This window comes from Rana temporaria, chromosome 1 (genome assembly GCF_905171775.1).
Source record: "Rana temporaria chromosome 1, aRanTem1.1, whole genome shotgun sequence".
In the NCBI taxonomy this organism is placed as follows: Eukaryota; Metazoa; Chordata; class Amphibia; order Anura; family Ranidae; genus Rana; species Rana temporaria.
In genome coordinates this window covers 205,804,195-205,821,955 of record NC_053489.1, presented here as the reverse complement: position 1 = coordinate 205,821,955, position 17,761 = coordinate 205,804,195, and the positions used below count along the sequence as shown (strand labels likewise).

The 17,761-nt window shown below is 43.2% G+C and overlaps 1 protein-coding gene across 4 annotated transcripts in view; it reads right to left on the bottom strand.

Annotated features, from left to right (window-relative positions):
* Positions 1-17,761, bottom strand: part of ARVCF (ARVCF delta catenin family member) — a 422,733-nt gene that overhangs the window by 53,376 nt on the left and 351,596 nt on the right. For all 4 annotated transcript variants that reach the window (XM_040347904.1, XM_040347914.1, XM_040347907.1 and 1 more), the window contains one exon: positions 17,414-17,485. In XM_040347904.1, coding sequence (XP_040203838.1) covers positions 17,414-17,485 — 72 coding nt within the window. The remainder of the gene's footprint in view (positions 1-17,413; positions 17,486-17,761) is intronic.

The window sequence follows — 17,761 nt, the reverse complement described above, 5'->3', positions numbered from 1 at the left end:
GTCACCAATTTAGTTTAGCCCGAATTTTGGGTTGAGTTCGGACCGGAAACGGACCAGAAAACGCACAGGGCTCCTGTAATTCACACTGGAGCCGCTCCAGGGCTGTGTGAACCAGCTTCATAGAGAGCTGGGCACAATCTCCTGACATGCGAATTGAATGCGGTGAAACTCGCATCCAATTCACACTGGTGTGAACCCAGCCTAAAAGGTTGGGAATACTTTTAAAACAGTGGAAAACACACAACAAATCACGTGGCTGCCTTAAATTTGATTGCCAAAGTGGAATTGCACTTTAAAACATTTGCAACAGCAATGAATATACAGAAATTAAAGGCTAGATTTGTTACTTAGATTACAATATTAAATTAAATAAAAAAGGAAATATGATTGACTGCTACAGTGGTTTGGAACTCATTGATGTTTGCTCTACATAGTTTGTGAACGATGTGCCCATTGCCAGAAAAGTGCAGTTGTCATACTAGTGTACTGGTCCTCAAAGAGCAGAAGGTCACAACTTAAAAGGGAACATAGGTAAAGTTTCTCCAGGCAGTATTAGAGCTGCACGATTAATCGCGGAGAGAATTTCTATTCTCCCCGCCCGCGATCTCCCCGCGGGATGACCGGCGATTCTTCTGTTTTCACTGCTGGTTCCACGTAACCAGCGTGGAACGCAAAAGCCGCCGATATCAAAACCGACGTCAGCAGCCTGCAGTAGTTTGTATCCATGTGCCAACCAGTGGTTGCCGGCGGTACTGCTTGGGATGTATTCATCCTTCTCACAGTTCTGTACAACTGTGTGTATCCATGCGCCACCCAATAGTTGCTGGCAGTACTGCTTCTGATCTATAAAAAAAAAAAAAAAGAGTCCAGTGATAGGTCTATAATGTTAAAGACCATATAGCTCCTATGAAAAAAGCAGAATCAAAGTTTGATTCTGCTTTTTTCATAGGAGTTATATGATCTTTAACATTATAGACATATCACTGGTCTCTTTTTTTATATATTCATATTTTTCAGATAAATCACAGGTTTATTTATTAATTTTTTTTCTTTCTAGATTTTTGCTATTGATAAATCATTTAAAGCCAAACTTGCACTAAATTCAAGGTCTGCTTTGTAAATGTGCCCCATGCAAACAAGCTAGATAATATTCTGCCGATGAGGTCCAGAGGCATGGCAAGTAATCTAAACCTCGCAAGAAGATAATGCAGCACAGTGGTGGCAGTGCCTTTACTGAGATATTTAGGATACTCTACATTACCCAGATCTTTCTGGAAGGAGAATGTTGCCTTCATTCAGGCACTGCAGGCAGAAACCTAAAGCTGGCCATGTACTAGTAGAATTTCATAAAAAATAAAAAATTCTCCAAAAGATTTTTTTTTTTTAACAGTGTATGTGACTTGTTACGGAAATTCAACTCCTACTAAAAGAGACTGGTGAGTGTAAATAACGTTTTGAAGTTCTTTCGAATGACATTTGTTAAGTATATTGGAATCAAAGCTTGTTTAAAAATTTAGCGCATGGCCAGAAAAGTGAGTATATTGCGTAAAGGCCCCTTCCTAACAGTTGTTCCCCTATACAGTTTTTTTTTTTTTAAAACACACTTGTAATCAGTTTTAGCAAAGGGGAACATTTCAAAATGGACCTTTAATTTTTGGTCCAAGATCTGCTTCAGATGATCAGATTTACAAAAAAAACCCCCCACAAATTACTATTTTGTTCTAGAGACAGCAAGTCATTCCACTGTGGTGGACAAAGGTAAAGGCATTTTTTTGTATAGTAGTTTCTCCAACAGATGAGCAACTCACAGATACGGGTTCCCACCTCAGGCTGGAGAAGAACAAAATCCACTTTCATTTTATGAAGCACCAATTCAGATTTATAGCCTTATACTGCAGAACACTGCCCTTTGGAGAAGGGGCTTTTTTCTTCTCCAACAGTTTGTTATAATTTGTGTTGCCCCATACTGCAGATTTACCAGCATATTACCAATTGGGAAGAATTATATATACTTTGTAAACAAGGTTAACACCTCAGTTACCTCCATGTACACACATTACCGGACACATTTCTATGGAGTCAGGAGTCAATACTACCAGAGCGGAGGATATAGGAACTGTTAATTACCACATTTATCGGCGTATAACACGCACCCCTAATTTTAAGAGGGAAGTTTCAGGAAAAAATCTTTCCACCGCCCCCTGCGTATAACACGCAGGCACAGTTTACCCTCTAGGTTCAGGGTAAAAAAGCGAATGTTATACACCAATAAATACAGTACTTTTTGTAGTTTCCCTGCTTTACATTATTCCATCATACAAGATCAAAGAGACAAAGGGTTTTGCTTGGGAAAGGGGCCGTGCAATCACTGACTATATTTAGATTTTGGAATGCTAAATCCAGGCACCAAAAAAAAAAAAAGTGATCATATTCATCTCCAAGCAGAGCAAATACCAGGCTTATAATACATCGGACAAGTTTATCTTGCCGGCTGTGGTCCTTTTGGAGAAATTTCAACCTCATATTGCAATCTGGAGAGATTTCCTTGTCACTTCCTTGACCGAAGTCAGGTAAAAGCTCCCCCCCCAAATGGACAGACAAACAGACACATCCTTATCCATTTCCAGACTCTAGCCAAAAATGTTTTGGATGAAGTTGGTCTTTAAAATTAAAAAGTAATTTTTGCAAAACGAATAGCTTCATAGCAAAAAGTTCAAAGATGCCTAAGCAGCAAGGGAAGCACTAAACATTTCCCGGGCTCAAGACCAAGCACAATTATGTCCTTTTGCCAGTCAGAAACAGGAGCCCCAATTCTTCATATAAATGAGACACCACCTGTGAACCGTTTTCCATGCAAAAACAAAAAAACACGGAAGAAGACCGAGTTCATATATGCATGGACAGTACAATTCTTGTTCCTGAATTGACCACCCACCCACACAAATCGGTACAATTATTAGAGAAAAAACACACACACACACACCAAAACAATGTTTCCGTGATCTGTACACATCAGATCAGAAGAATTAAAATAAGTTATAATAAAAAAAAAAAAAAAAAAAAAAAAAAAAGCCAAAATTCAGTTGACAGAGTAAAACAAAGTGAACACTTATAGTTTAGGTCCACTATAACATAGTAGTGAAATAAACAAACTGCTACATTTGTCAAGGTCTGTTGAGGGTGAAAAACTGCTAAAACCTTCCAGCTGTTCAGCTGATGAGCCTGCACTAACCATACATTTCTATGGAATTCAAGGAGAAACAGTAGCACTTTAGACAATGTCATTAAGTACTAACTGGCACCATGAGCTGTGGGCACCACACTGTGGGGCGTCAGGCTGGGCTGAGGAGGCTTGAAAGGCTATCCTGCAGATTCCTAGCATGGAGAAAGAGCAGCCACAGTCGATTCTTGCCATATTCTGTCCCTGCAGCCGCCTCTCTGTGATTTAAAGATTATTTTTAGAAGGAAATTCTTGTGGTTAAAACCATTCAGCGAGGAATGAGCAATAACACTAAAAGACCTTTCCATAACTCTGTCAGACATCCTAATCTACGGCTTCTCGTGCCCTGCAAATATATTTGGGAACAGGAAGGAATGGACACAAATCCTCAAATTATGTGTTGTCGTACTGTCAAGGCGGTTTTAAAGAACCAACAGCAATTCACACCCCAGTTAAGGAGCAACGTTAAAGTTTATTTTTATGTAAAATATCTACACAACATGATAGAATTTCATAAAAACCTACTTTCAGATTTTTTTCTGCTTTTTTTTTTTTATAGATTTTTTTTTTTTTTTTACCTTTACACCTTTAAATACAATGCATGTGAAAATCTCTTGGCTTCCACTTACAAACATTCCTGCCTAGCACATATGTGAAACATTTACCCCCCACCCCCCTTTCGACAAAGCCATGACCAGTCTGCTTTTTTAAAGATTAACTCCAAGCAAACTGCTAAGTATCCAGTGGAAACCACTATAATAAATGCTTTTAAGAGCACATCACACTGCTGCGCTGCGGTCACCCGCACGAAAACCATGGGTACACCGCTGTGGCCACTTTCACTTCTCCCACCTTCCTTCTTCCCACTCTTTATTTATCCCTGTGTTTGTCACTTATGTCTTTTTTTGTTGGTTGTTACACATTTTGTCACTGTGTGATTAGTAGGGTGTAGGTCCTCTGGCCTGCCCTGAACATCTTGGGAGGGGGTGGACATGGCCTTCTGGCTTAGTTTGCCCCCTTTCATGGGGTCTTCCCTTGGGGGGATCCCTACCAAGTACTTGGTTGGGTCTGTTTCGGCAGACCCTCCAGAGAAAGGGGCCTGTCTGGTTTCGGCCAGATGGACCAAAGTGAAGTACCTCAGTCCCCGACTGGAGCCTAACACCCCAGGGCAGACCTGGGCAAACTACGGCCCGCGGGCCGTATACGGCCCGGCGGACCTTTTAATCCGGCCCACCCCCGCCGCCGAAATCGCCGCCGCTGCCACGTTAATCACCGCGGCGGGGAATATTACAGACAGCGTTCGTTTGAACAGCTGTTTTCCCCGCCGCGCATAGACACTCCCCCTTGGACGGATCTGTCCAATCGCGAGCAAGGGGGAGTCATATAGACACTCCCCCTTGCTCGCGATTGGACAGATCCATCCAAGGGGGAGTGTCTATGCACAGCGGGGAAAACAGTTGTTCAAACGAACGCTGTCTGTAATATTCCCCGCCGCGGTGATAACAGTAGGCAGGGCCGGGAGGGGTCACTGTGCTCATCACACGCAGCCACTTGTGCCAACACATGCAGCCACTTGTGCCAACACACGCAGCCACTGTGCCACCATAAATTGTCGCCACTGTGCCAATCACACGCAGCCACTGTGCAATCAATTGTTGCCACTGTTCCCGAACACAGCCACTGTGCCAATCACACGCAGCCACTGTGCCCATCACACGCAGCCACTGTGCCCATCACACGCAGCCACTGTGCCATCACACGCAGCCACTGTGCCATCACACGCAGTCACTGTGCCATCAATTGTTGCCACTGTGCCCATCACACGCAGCCACTGTGCCATCAATTGTCGCCACTGTGCCCATCAAACGCAACCACTGTGCCACACGCAGCCACTGTGCCATCAATTGTCGCCACTGTGCCCATCAAACGCAACCACTGTGCCACACGCAGCCACTGTGCCATCACATGCAGCCACTGTTTAATCAATTGTTATTGATTAAACAGTGGCTGCCTGTTCCCAGCCTCTGTCCCCCTCCTGTGTCATGTCCCCAGCGTCTGTCCCCCTCCTGTGTCATGTCCCCAGCGTCTGTCCCCCTCCTGTGTCATGTCCCCAGCGTCTGTCCCCCTCCTGTGTCATGTCCCCAGCGTCTGTCCCCCTCCTGTGTCATGTCCCCAGCGTCTGTCCCCCTCCTGTGTCATGTCCCCAGCGTCTGCCCCCCTCCTGTGTCATGTCCCCAGCGTCTGTCCCCCTCCTGTGTCATGTCCCCAGCGTCTGTCCCCCTCCTGTGTCATGTCCCCAGCGTCTGTCCCCCTCCTGTGTCATGTCCCCAGCGTCTGTCCCCCCTCCTGTGTCATGTCCCCAGCCTCTGTCCCCCTCCTGTGTCATGTCCTCAGCGTCTGTCCCCTCCTGTGTCATGTCCCCAGCCTCTGTCCCCCTCCTGTGTCATGTCCCCAGCCTCTGTCCCCCTCCTGTGCCATGTCCCCAGCCTCTGTCCCCCTCCTGTGCCATGTCCCCAGCCTCTGTCCCCCTCCTGTGCCATGTCCCCAGCCTCTGTCCCCCTCCTGTGTCATGTCCCCAGCGTCTGTCCCCCTCCTGTGTCATGTCCCCAGCGTCTGTCCCCCTCCTGTGTCATGTCCCCAGCGTCTGTCCCCCTCCTGTGTCATGTCCCCAGCGTCTGTCCCCCTCCTGTGTCATGTCCCCAGCCTCTGTCCCCCTCCTGTGCCATGTCCACAGCCTCTGTCCCCCTCCTGTGCCATGTCCCCAGCCTCTGTCCCCCTCCTGTGTCATGTCCCCAGCCTCTGTCCCCCTCCTGTGTCATGTCCCCAGCCTCTGTCCCCCTCCTGTGTCATGTCCCCAGCCTCTGTCCCCCTCCTGTGTCATGTCCCCAGCCTCTGTCCCCCTCCTGTGTCATGTCCCCAGCCTCTGTCCCCCTCCTGTGTCATGTCCCCAGCCTCTGTCCCCCTCCTTTGTCATGTCCCCAGCCTCTGTCCCCCTCCTGTGCCATGTCCCCAGCCTCTGTCCCCCTCCTGTGCCATGTCCCCAGCCTCTGTCCCCCTCCTGTGTCATGTCCCCAGCCTCTGTCCCCCTCCTGTGCCATGTCTATAACAAGTACTCGTACCAGTTTTCCAACAATGATATTTACTGCTTTTTATAAAGAAATACAATTGATTTTATGCAGTATTGAGTTTAGCCTTTTGGCCCGGCCCTCCAAAATATTTTTAGTTTCTCATGTGGCCCCATCGAAAAAATAATTGCCCACCCCTGCCCCAGGGGATCAGGGTAAGGTCCTTCCTAGTGGAGGACAGTATAACACCCATTGCACATTTTGTACCACTCTTTATGTGTGTGCACCTTCTTTGGCACCGGGTGGAGTTTTTGGGTGTGTTTCACACGCCACTGGCTTTCAAAAAAAAAAAAAAAAAATGGGAACAGCCATTTCAAGTTCACCTTTCTGCAAGAAATAAATGCACATTTTTGCAGGCAAAAAAATAAATTGTGCATACATTACTCCAGTGGATCATGGGTGGAATATCTGGCTCCTGCATTCATATCTTCTAGCTTTCTAGGGACTCCTGTGAAGGGATGACGCAGCCGTGAAGGCACAGAGATATGTACTACCACACTTCAAATGTGGCAGTGTGTACAGGAGAGGAACCCTCCCATCTGCTGCCACAGGGAGGAGGGTTAAGTTGCGGAGACAGGTGCTGGAGCATGTTACACCCTAAATAAAGGTGCAACATGCTTCAAACAGTGAACTTCGCCTTTAAATCCCCCATTGTTCTGTGTGCATCCAAATTTGGATAGAAAGGATTTTTCCACAAGACCCCACTGATTATCTTAGACACACCACCTGGACCCAAGGGGCTGTCAACCACTGTAGCTGCATCCTATGAGGCGCATACAATTTCCATTAAACCACATTCATCTGGATGAGTATTACCGCAGAGCTCAACCCTTCTGCACACCAACTCCTAGGACAGGTGCACGTTTTTTTAGGATTATAGAAAGAGCTCAAACCAGTGTCCTGTGCCCTACAAACACATGCACTGTTTTAGGGTCTTCTACTGTTCATTCAGGCTGCTTTCACACTGCTCTACTGCAAAAACTCCTGCACATTTTTGCCTCATTTCTGGTTACTTGACATCAGCCTACACCTGTGAGGAAAGGATAGTGGACTTAAAAATGGCACCAAAAACACAATATCTGATGCATTTTCAACAGGGAGGTGAGTTTTTGGAGCAAGTTTAAACATGCCCCAAAAATGCAGCATGCATGAATTTTAATAAAGCACCTGACCGCTGCAAAGAGTTCCATAGAATTTAATGGTCATGCATTTTTTATCTGCTTTTTCAGATGCCAAAACTGAAGAAAAAATGATCAGTGTGGAAGCAGCCTTATGCCCCATACACACGACTGGTTTTCCCGTCTGAAAAAATCCGATGGAGAGCTTTTGGCCGGGAATCCTGGCTGTGTGTATGCTTAATCTGACTTTTTCCAACAGGAAATCTGCCGAAAAAAAAAAAAGAGCAGATTTTTTTTTCCCCCGTCAGAAAAAAACTCCTAGCGGGAAAACTGTTCGTCTGTTTGCAATTTCTTTCTCCAGTTTTATGGTAATATAAATCACTGCAAATTTTTAGAAAACTGCAACTCTCTGTGACTGGTATAAACACTTTGGCCTGAGAGCGGCCTTTCCACCCTCCCCATGGCTCTATGAGTGCTGCCTGAGGCAGAAGGCTAAACGTGGCTCATGGACGGCATGGTGCAGTTTAAGAGGTCCACATGATTTTTAACAGATGCTGAAAAATTGCATTAAAAATAAATAAAATATATAAAATTCAGTGTAGCTTCTCCACCTTCTCTACTGCATGTCTGAGTCATACAAAAAAATATAACGCTACTAGGCTATGCTTCTTTTCATCAACCACCAGATGGTCTTGTGTATAGCAAGTATATTATGATGAGAGGAACCAACAAAATGACCTTGTAATAGAAATTCAGAGGATCACAGAATTTACATAATTATTTACATCACTCCCTTGATGCACTGCAGTTAATCATATGCCAACAACAATGTAATGCAATTGTCACATTTGCCAGAGGAACCTTTTCACATACTCTTGACTAAGGCAGATCTCCGAAGGTACACAAAATATTTACACATATTCAAATCACAGTGATGCAAATTTTTTTTTGCACTTTTGGCTGAATCTAAATGTCTTCTTTACAAAATGTCCTGTAGAGATGTGGAACTTTTCAAAGATGCATAACCAGGTACAAAAAAAATATAAAATAAAAAAAACTTGCGCGCATGTAAAAAAAAATTTCCCATATCCCTGTATATTGTTTTCACCAAGATGCAAGTCTAAGAGGCTTTTAAAACCATTTACAGTATCTCACAGAAGTGAGTACACCCCTCACATTTTTGTAAATATTTTATTATATTTTTTCACGTGACAACACTGAAGAAATTACATTTTACTACAATGTAAAGTAGTGAGTGTACAGCTTGTATAACAGTATAAACTTGCTGCCCCTCGAAATAACTCACACAGCCATTAATGCCTAAACCGCTGGCAACAAAAGTGAGTACACCCCAAGTAAGAATGTCCAAATTTGGCAGAATTAACAATTTTCCCTCCCTGGTGTCATGTGACTTGTTAGTGTTACAAGGTCTCAGGTGTGAATGGGGAGCAGGTGTGTTAAATTTGGTGTTATCGCTCTCACTCTCTCATACTGGTCACTGAAAGTTCAACATGGCAAAGAACTAGGAGGATCTGAAAAAATAATTTTTGCTCTACATAAAGATGGCCTAGGCTATAAGAAGATTGCCAAGACCATACAGCAGTTTAAAAGGACAGGTTTCATGCAGAACAGGCCTCGCCATGGTCGACCAAAGATTTTGAGTGCACATGCTCGGCATCATATCCAGAGGTGGGCTTTGGGAAATAAGACGCCTGAGTGCTGCCAGCATTGCGGCAGAAGTCGAAGGCGCGGGGGGTCAGCCTGTCAGTGCTCAGACCATACGCTACACATCGCATCAAATTTGTCTGCATGGCTGTCATCCCAGAAGGAAGCCTCTTCTAAAGATGATGCACAAGAAAGTCTGCAAATAGTTTGCTGAAGACAAGCAGACTAAGGACATGGATTACTGGAACCATGTCCTGTGGTCTGATGAGGCGAAGATAAACCTTTTATAAAATTATTTGGTTCAGATGGTGTCAAGTGTGTGTGGCGGCAAGCAGGTGAAACGTACAAAGACAAGCTTGTCATGCCTACAGTCAAGCATGGTGGTGGGTGTCATGGTCTGGGGCTGCTTGAGTGCTGCCAGGACTGGGAATCTACAGTTCATTGAGGGAACCACGAATGCCAACATGTACTGTGACATACTGAAGCAGAGCATAATCCCCTACCTTTGGAAAAATGGGCCACAGGGCAGTATTCCAACATGACACTGCCTTGCTAAAGAAGCTTAGGGTAAAGGTAATGGACTTGCCAACCATGTCTCCAGACCTAAACCCTATTGAGCATCTGTGGGGCATCCTCAAACGAAAAGTGGAGGAGCGCAAGGTCTCTAACATCCGCCAGCTCCGTGAGGAGTGGAAGAGGACTCCAGTGGGAACCTGTGAAGCTCTGGTGAACTCCATGCCCAAGAGGATTAAGGCAGTGCTGGAAAACAATGGTGGCCACAGAAAATATTGCCCCTTTTTCCCAATTTGGTAATCTTCACTTTTGTTGCTAGCGGTTTAGACATTAATGACTGTGTTGAGTTATTTTTAGGCCCCTTTCACACTGGGGCGGGAGGTGCGTCGGCGGTAAAGAGCCGCTATCACTACGATTAATGAAACTGTAGGTCACAACTTGGGGTCTCTCTCAAAGGCTGTACACCATTAGGATGTGAATTATGGGCAAGATATTTGGCTGTGGAACCTCTGCTCGGTAAAAAGGCTTCTATAAATTGTACCTAAATGGAACAAATTTAGTTCAGTTTGGAATATATTAATAAGTAGATTATTGAAGCACAAGACTTTTAATGAAAATGTGGTATCTAGAAAGAATTGTACTGCATTAGTAGAGTTATGAGGTGGACAGGTTTTAAAAAAAAAAAAAATCTTTACAAGAAAAGGGAATATCGGCTTGCTAGTTGGAAATTGACGATTACAAAAAAAAAAAAAGTTAAAAGGTCTTTTATTCAAGTCTTGTGTGTATTTTAATCCTGTGAATGAGGTGTGAGATTAGTAAAATCTTAGTTCTCATCGGAATAGGAGATGGCAATAAGAACGATGCGTCATTCTTTCAGCGAGTCGTAATGAGGCCTTGAGTCACCCCAAAACTGTAAAGATTAGACACCCACTTCACAAGTCTTCCCTATCATTTACCCCTAGCTACTTACTACTACAAATGCATTCATTTTGCCAGTACCGCTTGTCACAACTGTGCTTTTACTGTATGCAATGCACTTTAGCTAATTAAGTTACAAACTGCTGCCATTTGCATATAACACATCTGTTACGTACTAGTGACTTTAAATATATGTACCATTTAAATATCAAATGTGCGCTTTATATAATGCACAGATGAAATCCATTTTGATACATTTCAGGGTGCCATGTTTTGATACAAACCTCAGAGTGCCATGTAACAGACCAAGTTGTACATCACTGCCTCTAGATACTTTTTTCATGCCACTACACTCAAACTGCTACAGTGATAGCACATTAGGACATAAGATTCAAAGGATCAGTATGACAGTCCAGTGCTGGTAGATGGTCACATTTTCAGAAGCTTGCCATGTGCAGGAGAGGAAATTATACATTGTATATTGCCATAGTGTTGCAAATGTGCATTTCATTATTGGCTGTACCCAACAACCAATATGCGATTTCATTATCAGAGTGCACTGCTGATCTGGCCACCAGATAAACTCACAAATCACCAAACTGCCAGGGCTATCCTACAGGAATTGCCCCAACAGAGCAGGCCTATTGTGTTTACTCACTACCTAACAGATATTATTATTATTATACAGGATTTATATAGCGCCAAAAGTTTGCGCAGCGCTTTACATATACTCATACATGCAGATAGAAAAAGGTACACTATATTGTCAAAAGCATTGGGACACCTGCCTTTACACGCATGTCAACTTTAATGACATCCCAGTCTTAGTCGGTAGGGTTCAATATGGAGTTGGCCCACCCTTTGCAGCTATAACGGCTTCAACGCTTCCGAGAAGTCTGTCCACAAGATTTAGGAGTGTGTTTATGGGAATGTTTGACCATTCGTCCAAAAGAACATTAGTGAGGTCAGGCACTGATGTTAAACAAGAAGGCCTGGCTTGCCGTCTCCTCTCTAATTCATCCCAAAGGTGTTCTATTGGGTTAAGGGCAGGCAGGGCAGGCCAGTAAAGTTCCTCCACCATGTCTTTATGGACCTTGATTTGTGCACTGGTCCAAATCATTAGGTGGAGGGGGGATTATGGTGTTGGGTTGTTTTTCAGGAGTTGGGATTGGCCCCTTAGTTCCAGTGAAGGGAGTTTTCAGTCGTCAGCATACCAAGACATTTTTAATTTCATGCTCCCAACTTTGTGGGAACAGTTTGAGGGTGGCCCCTTCCTGTTCCAACAGGACTGTGGACCAGTGCACAAAGTCCTGACCTCAATCCAATAGAACAACTTTGGGATGAATTGGAGCAGAGACTGTGAGCCAGGCCTTCTCGCCCAACATCAGTGCCTGACCTCACAAATGCGCTTCTAGAAGACTGATCAAACATTCCCATAGACACACTCCTAAACCTTATGGACAGCCTTCCCAGAAGAGTTGAAGCCGTTATATATGCAAAGGGTGGGCCAACTCAATATTCAACTCTACAGACTAAGACTAATGCCATTCAAGTTCATGTGCGTGTAATACTTTTGACAATTGCAGGTTTTCCAAATGTCTAACCTCTCAGTATACAACAACCTTCCTAACATGTTCAGAGGCAGTACACAGGCAGGTGATATGTTTTTGAGGCAATTACTGAACACAAGGTACTGAACAAAAAGGTAAAACAAATAAATTTTTACTATAATGTGTGCATCATATACACAGTAAAAGTAAAACGATGTTTTACTGTCCTATAGAAAAGGAAAAGATTCAATACAAGTCAGATTAACAGCAATCACTTTTAGCCCTGGTTCACACTGGGTACGATTTGGAACGATTTGAGATGCGATTTGACATGTCAAATCGCATCTCAAATCGGCGGCAATTGTCGGCAATGGCACTGTCCTAATCAGTGCGACGCCGCATCTGCGATTTCAAAAAGTAGTTCCTGTACTAATTTTTGCGATTTCGGGCCGCGATTTACATTAAATTGCGGCCGAAATCGCGGCCGCGAAATCGCGGTAAAATCGCGCATTTTACCGCGATTTAGAATTCGCAGCAGTGTGAACCTAGGCTCAATTGCACAGTATGGGGCTAGTCACAGACCAAAAGGTTGTTGAACAACAGTAAGCTCATGAAGTCATATCAGTAGTTTGCTCAGGGAAGAAACATGGCTGGCTTCCAAACATTACAGTTGGGCATTGCAAATCAAAGTAGGGTGGTGCTCAATCTGATCTGTGCAAATTACCAGTTACTTTGGTAAGCTTGTGCAGGTATGCCACAGATCACTGTATCAAATATACATTTTAAAAAATAGATATGAAACATCCATCTATCTATCTATATATATAAATATATATATATATATATATATATACACACAAGTGTCACTGGCAAGTAATGTTTAGTCTTACAACAAATGCTACACAATAATTTTTCATTTAATGGGCAAGTCTACCAAAAAAGGATGATTCAGGTTTTGGCAGTTGCTCGAGAGGTAAACAGATACTTTTTATGTGTCTTTGGTCTTTATTGACAAGATTAGTTTCGGGGTCTGCACACCTTATGTGGCCATAACCAGGAGCTCCCGCACTGCCTGCCATTTCTTTTTAATCATTAAGAATGCAGAAGCTGTATACAAGGATAGGACAGGTGGTCAAGACCACCCAAAACATCAAAATCAGTAGAATGAGTTCATTGTGTAGAAATGCAAGACCTACAAAACCCAGGGACTGGTTTTGCCATCAAGTTCAAACAACAAGTTATGTTTTTTTGCTGTTTTTTTTATTCAATGTTTTTTAATGCGCCAGGCATGGGTGTCCAACCTTTACCCTCCAGCAGTTGCGGAACTACAGGACCCATGGAGGCGTTGCAAGGAAAGTCCCATGATGCAATACAAGGCTGACAATTGCAAGCATGACGACCAAAGAGAGGCATGATGGGACTTGTAGTTCTGCAACAGCTGTGGGGGGCCACGGTTGGAAACCCATGTTCTAAAAGGAAGCGATTTAAAAAAAATAATAGACATGGGGGTTATTTACGAAAGGCAAATCCACTTTGCACTACAAAGGCAAACTACAAGTGCAAAGTGCACTTGAAATTGCACTGAAAGTGCAGTCGCTGTAAATCGGAGGGGTAGATCTGAAACGAGGGGAAGCTCTGCTAATTTTATCATCCAATCATATGCCAGCTAAAATGCGTTTTTTTTTTTTTTTTCCTTGCGTGTCCCCCTCGGATCTACAGCGACTGAACTTCCAAGTGCACTTTGCACTTGTAGTTTGCACTTTTAGTGCAAAGTGGATTTGCCTTTTGTAAATAACCCCCATGGAGATGTAAATGTGGGAAAACTTGAATATTTTTATACATGAAATGGCTGTTTTTGGTCAAAAATGTTGAAAAGCTTAAAAAGATTACAAATGAAAAAATATTAAATAAAAATGACACTTTTTTCTAACTGGATTAACTTTAAAACCAACAGGTGGCTCATTATTTTAAACTCTTTACATTTCTATTTTATGTATATCTACAAAGGCCAATAAAAGATAAAGCTAAATTATAACATGTTGAGATTCAGTACGGCAAACTCCAGATGCAGTATGGATGTGTTCCATGTTAACGATCATATCCACATACATACTTGTGATTGCTGAGGGGTTACGGCAATCTATAGACATCTGTTTTGATACATGTAGGCTCTGTAATCTGAGATCCGCAGGCATTCTTCAGATACAATCAATAAAAAAAGAATGTAAGGTCATCCAGAGCTCACTGTCCATGGTGAAACCGATCGATTGCACAGGATGCACTAGGCACAAAGTAATGCAATAATATAAAACCAAGGATTGTAGACGGACAAGACTGTGAATGTGAATATAGCATGAATCAGAATAAAACTGAAAGTTGAATTTATTCCTTTTAGCCTTGGTAAAAGCAACAGTCCAGGTAAATGTACTGGAAAACTATGCAGGCAACACGAGTCACCTTGTCTTATTGAAGTTTAGTGACTGACGTACTTCTCACCTGACAAATAAATAGACCAGAGGGAAATTTCCCTTCCAGCCTAGTACAGCCTCAGCTGAGCAATAATAACCAGCTTGTGCAACAATCAAAACAAAATCAAATTGATAATGATCCAGAAAGAAACAGTTTAACAAATGAGTTAGGTGCATAGTGTGGGGCCTCTAGAGAATCACGTTATATGAAACAAGTACAGTTTAATCTTTACAAACAAACACAAGCAATGAGGAGTACACTTCCATTGTTTCTCTGATCAACAACGCAATCAGGGAAAATAAACCTGAGTACAAGAAAAACTCATAATCATTTCTAAATGGTTCTCCAGTGATGCAAGTTAACGATCAGCTAATGCTGCATATACCAAGTTCTAACAAGAAATGAAACAGTATAGACTAAAGTCTGGTACCCACTACAGTCAGCTCTGGTTGGGAGCTGCTGTACTAAGTCCAGTACTTAGTCCAGTGAGCTTTTAAAGCAGTGGTCTCAAAGTACCGGCCCGCGGGCCATTTGCGGCCCGCGGACCAGTTATAAATGGCCCGCAGACAGGGCAGAAGTGGGGGGAGCAAAGAGGAAAAACATTTTTTTTGTGAGCTGGCGCTATCTGGTGGTGAGCCGTTGGTATTACAAGTTATTACCACCAGATGTGAGCTGGCGCCATCTGGTGGTGGCCGTTGGCATTACAAGTTAAGCATTACAAGTTAAACAGCAATTCTAATGTCATTTTACACTATTTTCACTGCCATCTTCTTCCCTCTAATTAGAACCCCCAAACATTATATATATTTTTTATCCTAACACCCTAGAGAATAAAATGGCGATCATTGCAATACTTTGTTACGCCGTATTTGCGCAGCGGTCTTACAAGCGCACTTTTTTGGGAAAAAATTACACTTTTTTTAATTAAAAAATAAGACAACAGTAAAGTTATCCCCATTTTTTTTAATATTATGAAAGATGTTACGCCGAGTAAATTCATACCCAACATGTCACGCTTCAAAATTGCGTCCGCTTGTGGAATGCCGACAAACTTTTACCCTTTAAAATCTTCATAGGCGACGTTTAAAAAAAATCTACAGGTTGCATGTTTTAAGTTACAGAGGAGGTCTAGTGCTAGAATTATTGCTCTCGCTCTACCAATCGCGGCGATACCTCACATGTGTGGTTTGAACACCGTTTACATATGCGGGCGCTGCTCGTGTATGTGTTCGCTTCTGCACGCAAGCTCGTCGGGACGGGGTGTGTTTTCTGGCTCCTAACTTTTTTAGCTGGCTCCTAGATTCCAAGCAAATTTGTCAAACCCTGACTTACACCAGTGCTGGTGGTAATAATGCGCTCGCTGACACCAGTGCTGGGGGTTAATAATGTGTTCGCTGACACCAGTACTGTTGTTTTTGAAGTTTGAAAGTTTGCATGCGGCCCCCCATGGCATATGAAAACTTGTCTTGTGGCCCTCAGGTAATTTGAGTTTGAGACCCCTGTTTTAAAGCGTATGTAAACCTAACATTTTATATTCCTGATATGTATTGGTATGACAAAGAAAATTGTCTTCTTTATGTGAAATCCCTGGAGTTCCTGTCAGTCTCTCTGCTTTCCTATTAAAAGCTGACCACACAAGGCATGAGAGCACAGCATGGTCAGTTCTCTAGCTGTGTAAGGAACATTTTGTGCACTCCTCCAATGATTAGACTTGTCCTGACCCCCGCCCCCCCCCCCTCCCACAGAGCCTTTCACTGGGAAGCTCAGTGTACTATTGCTCCCCCCCCCCCCCCCCCCCCCAACTCGTATGCATCTGAGAACAGAGGGTATGTCCCCCCCTATTCTAGATCACATATAACACGTTTTGCCTTTCAGTTCCATTTGAAATGGAATAGGTTGTTTTACAAGGTGATTGTTTACAGTCACTTTATTTGTAAAAGGGATAAGGGATATTCACAGGCAACAGAACTTTAGCTGCACATCTAAATGGTACAAGAGACCTCTGATCCATAATGCAGGGGTTTTAGTGTCCAGGTGGATAGCACAATCAGCAGCCAACCGATTGCATATCACCAGCAAAACCTTCAATGCTGAAAGGGACAGAGATGCAATCTTATAGGATGCCAGTATAATGTAAGTGTTTGTCAGGAATAATGTTGAATTGTGGGTGGTGTTAACAGAATATTACATGCAATGTGGCAACTGTTGTAGTGGGTTTGAATGTGTTTAGCCTGTGAATATCTGCAGATAACTGTGCCTCAAAAAAATAAAATAAAATAAAATAATAACCCTTTCTCACGGGCCACGATCGCGTTAAAACGCAGCTCGTTTGAATGGTGCTTTACCAATGCGTGCAGGAGCAGGGCGCTTTCAACCACAAAGAGGTTAACAAGAGGTTAGAAGCGCCGCTGCCGAAGCGTTTAGCGGGTGCTTTGGCAGCGCTGCTTAAGCGCTTTGCGGGCACTTCACCAGCGCTGAACATTGATTTCAATGACACCCCAAAGACACTTTTTTTCGTCCTGCAAGCGCACGCAGGCTTTCACACTGGGGAGACAGGAGAGGCAGTTTACAGGCACTATTTTTAGTGATAAAGGGGTCCAAGACATTGGCGTTGGTTTTCCCCCAAAAAACAAAAACGCTAAAACAAAGCTCATTCATTTACATGTGTTTGCCTTATTTAAAATATCTATTGAAAAGCCCAGCCGCTTTAAATAATGTTAACGGCACTGTGATGGCCATTGGTTGCTCAGAAACCATGCTGAAATCTGGCAAGACACAAATCAAAGTCTTCTAAAAAATAATGTGTATGTGTTTGGATAGAGACAAGTACTGTACCTTTTGCATTTTCAGAACGCTTTGGCAAGTCAAGGGTGTCAAAGTTTTTGTCCATGTCTCCATTCTTTTTTCCTGAAAGCACAAAGCCGGATGTTATTTTCTAGTAAAGAAAAGCAGCCCCGCAGGGATGTGTAAAAACAAAATGGAGCTCAGGCCAATCAATTTCAATGGTGTCTTTAGATTTTTATTTTATTTTTTAAATTGACAAATGCTATGCAGACAATTGTCTCAGGAACGAATGACTAGCAGTAAAGCTGGGACATACACATTACTGTGTGTACGCCAGCAGAATTAATCAAATATTCAGCAAATTCATTCAATAATTACAGCATTACCCAACTGAGATGA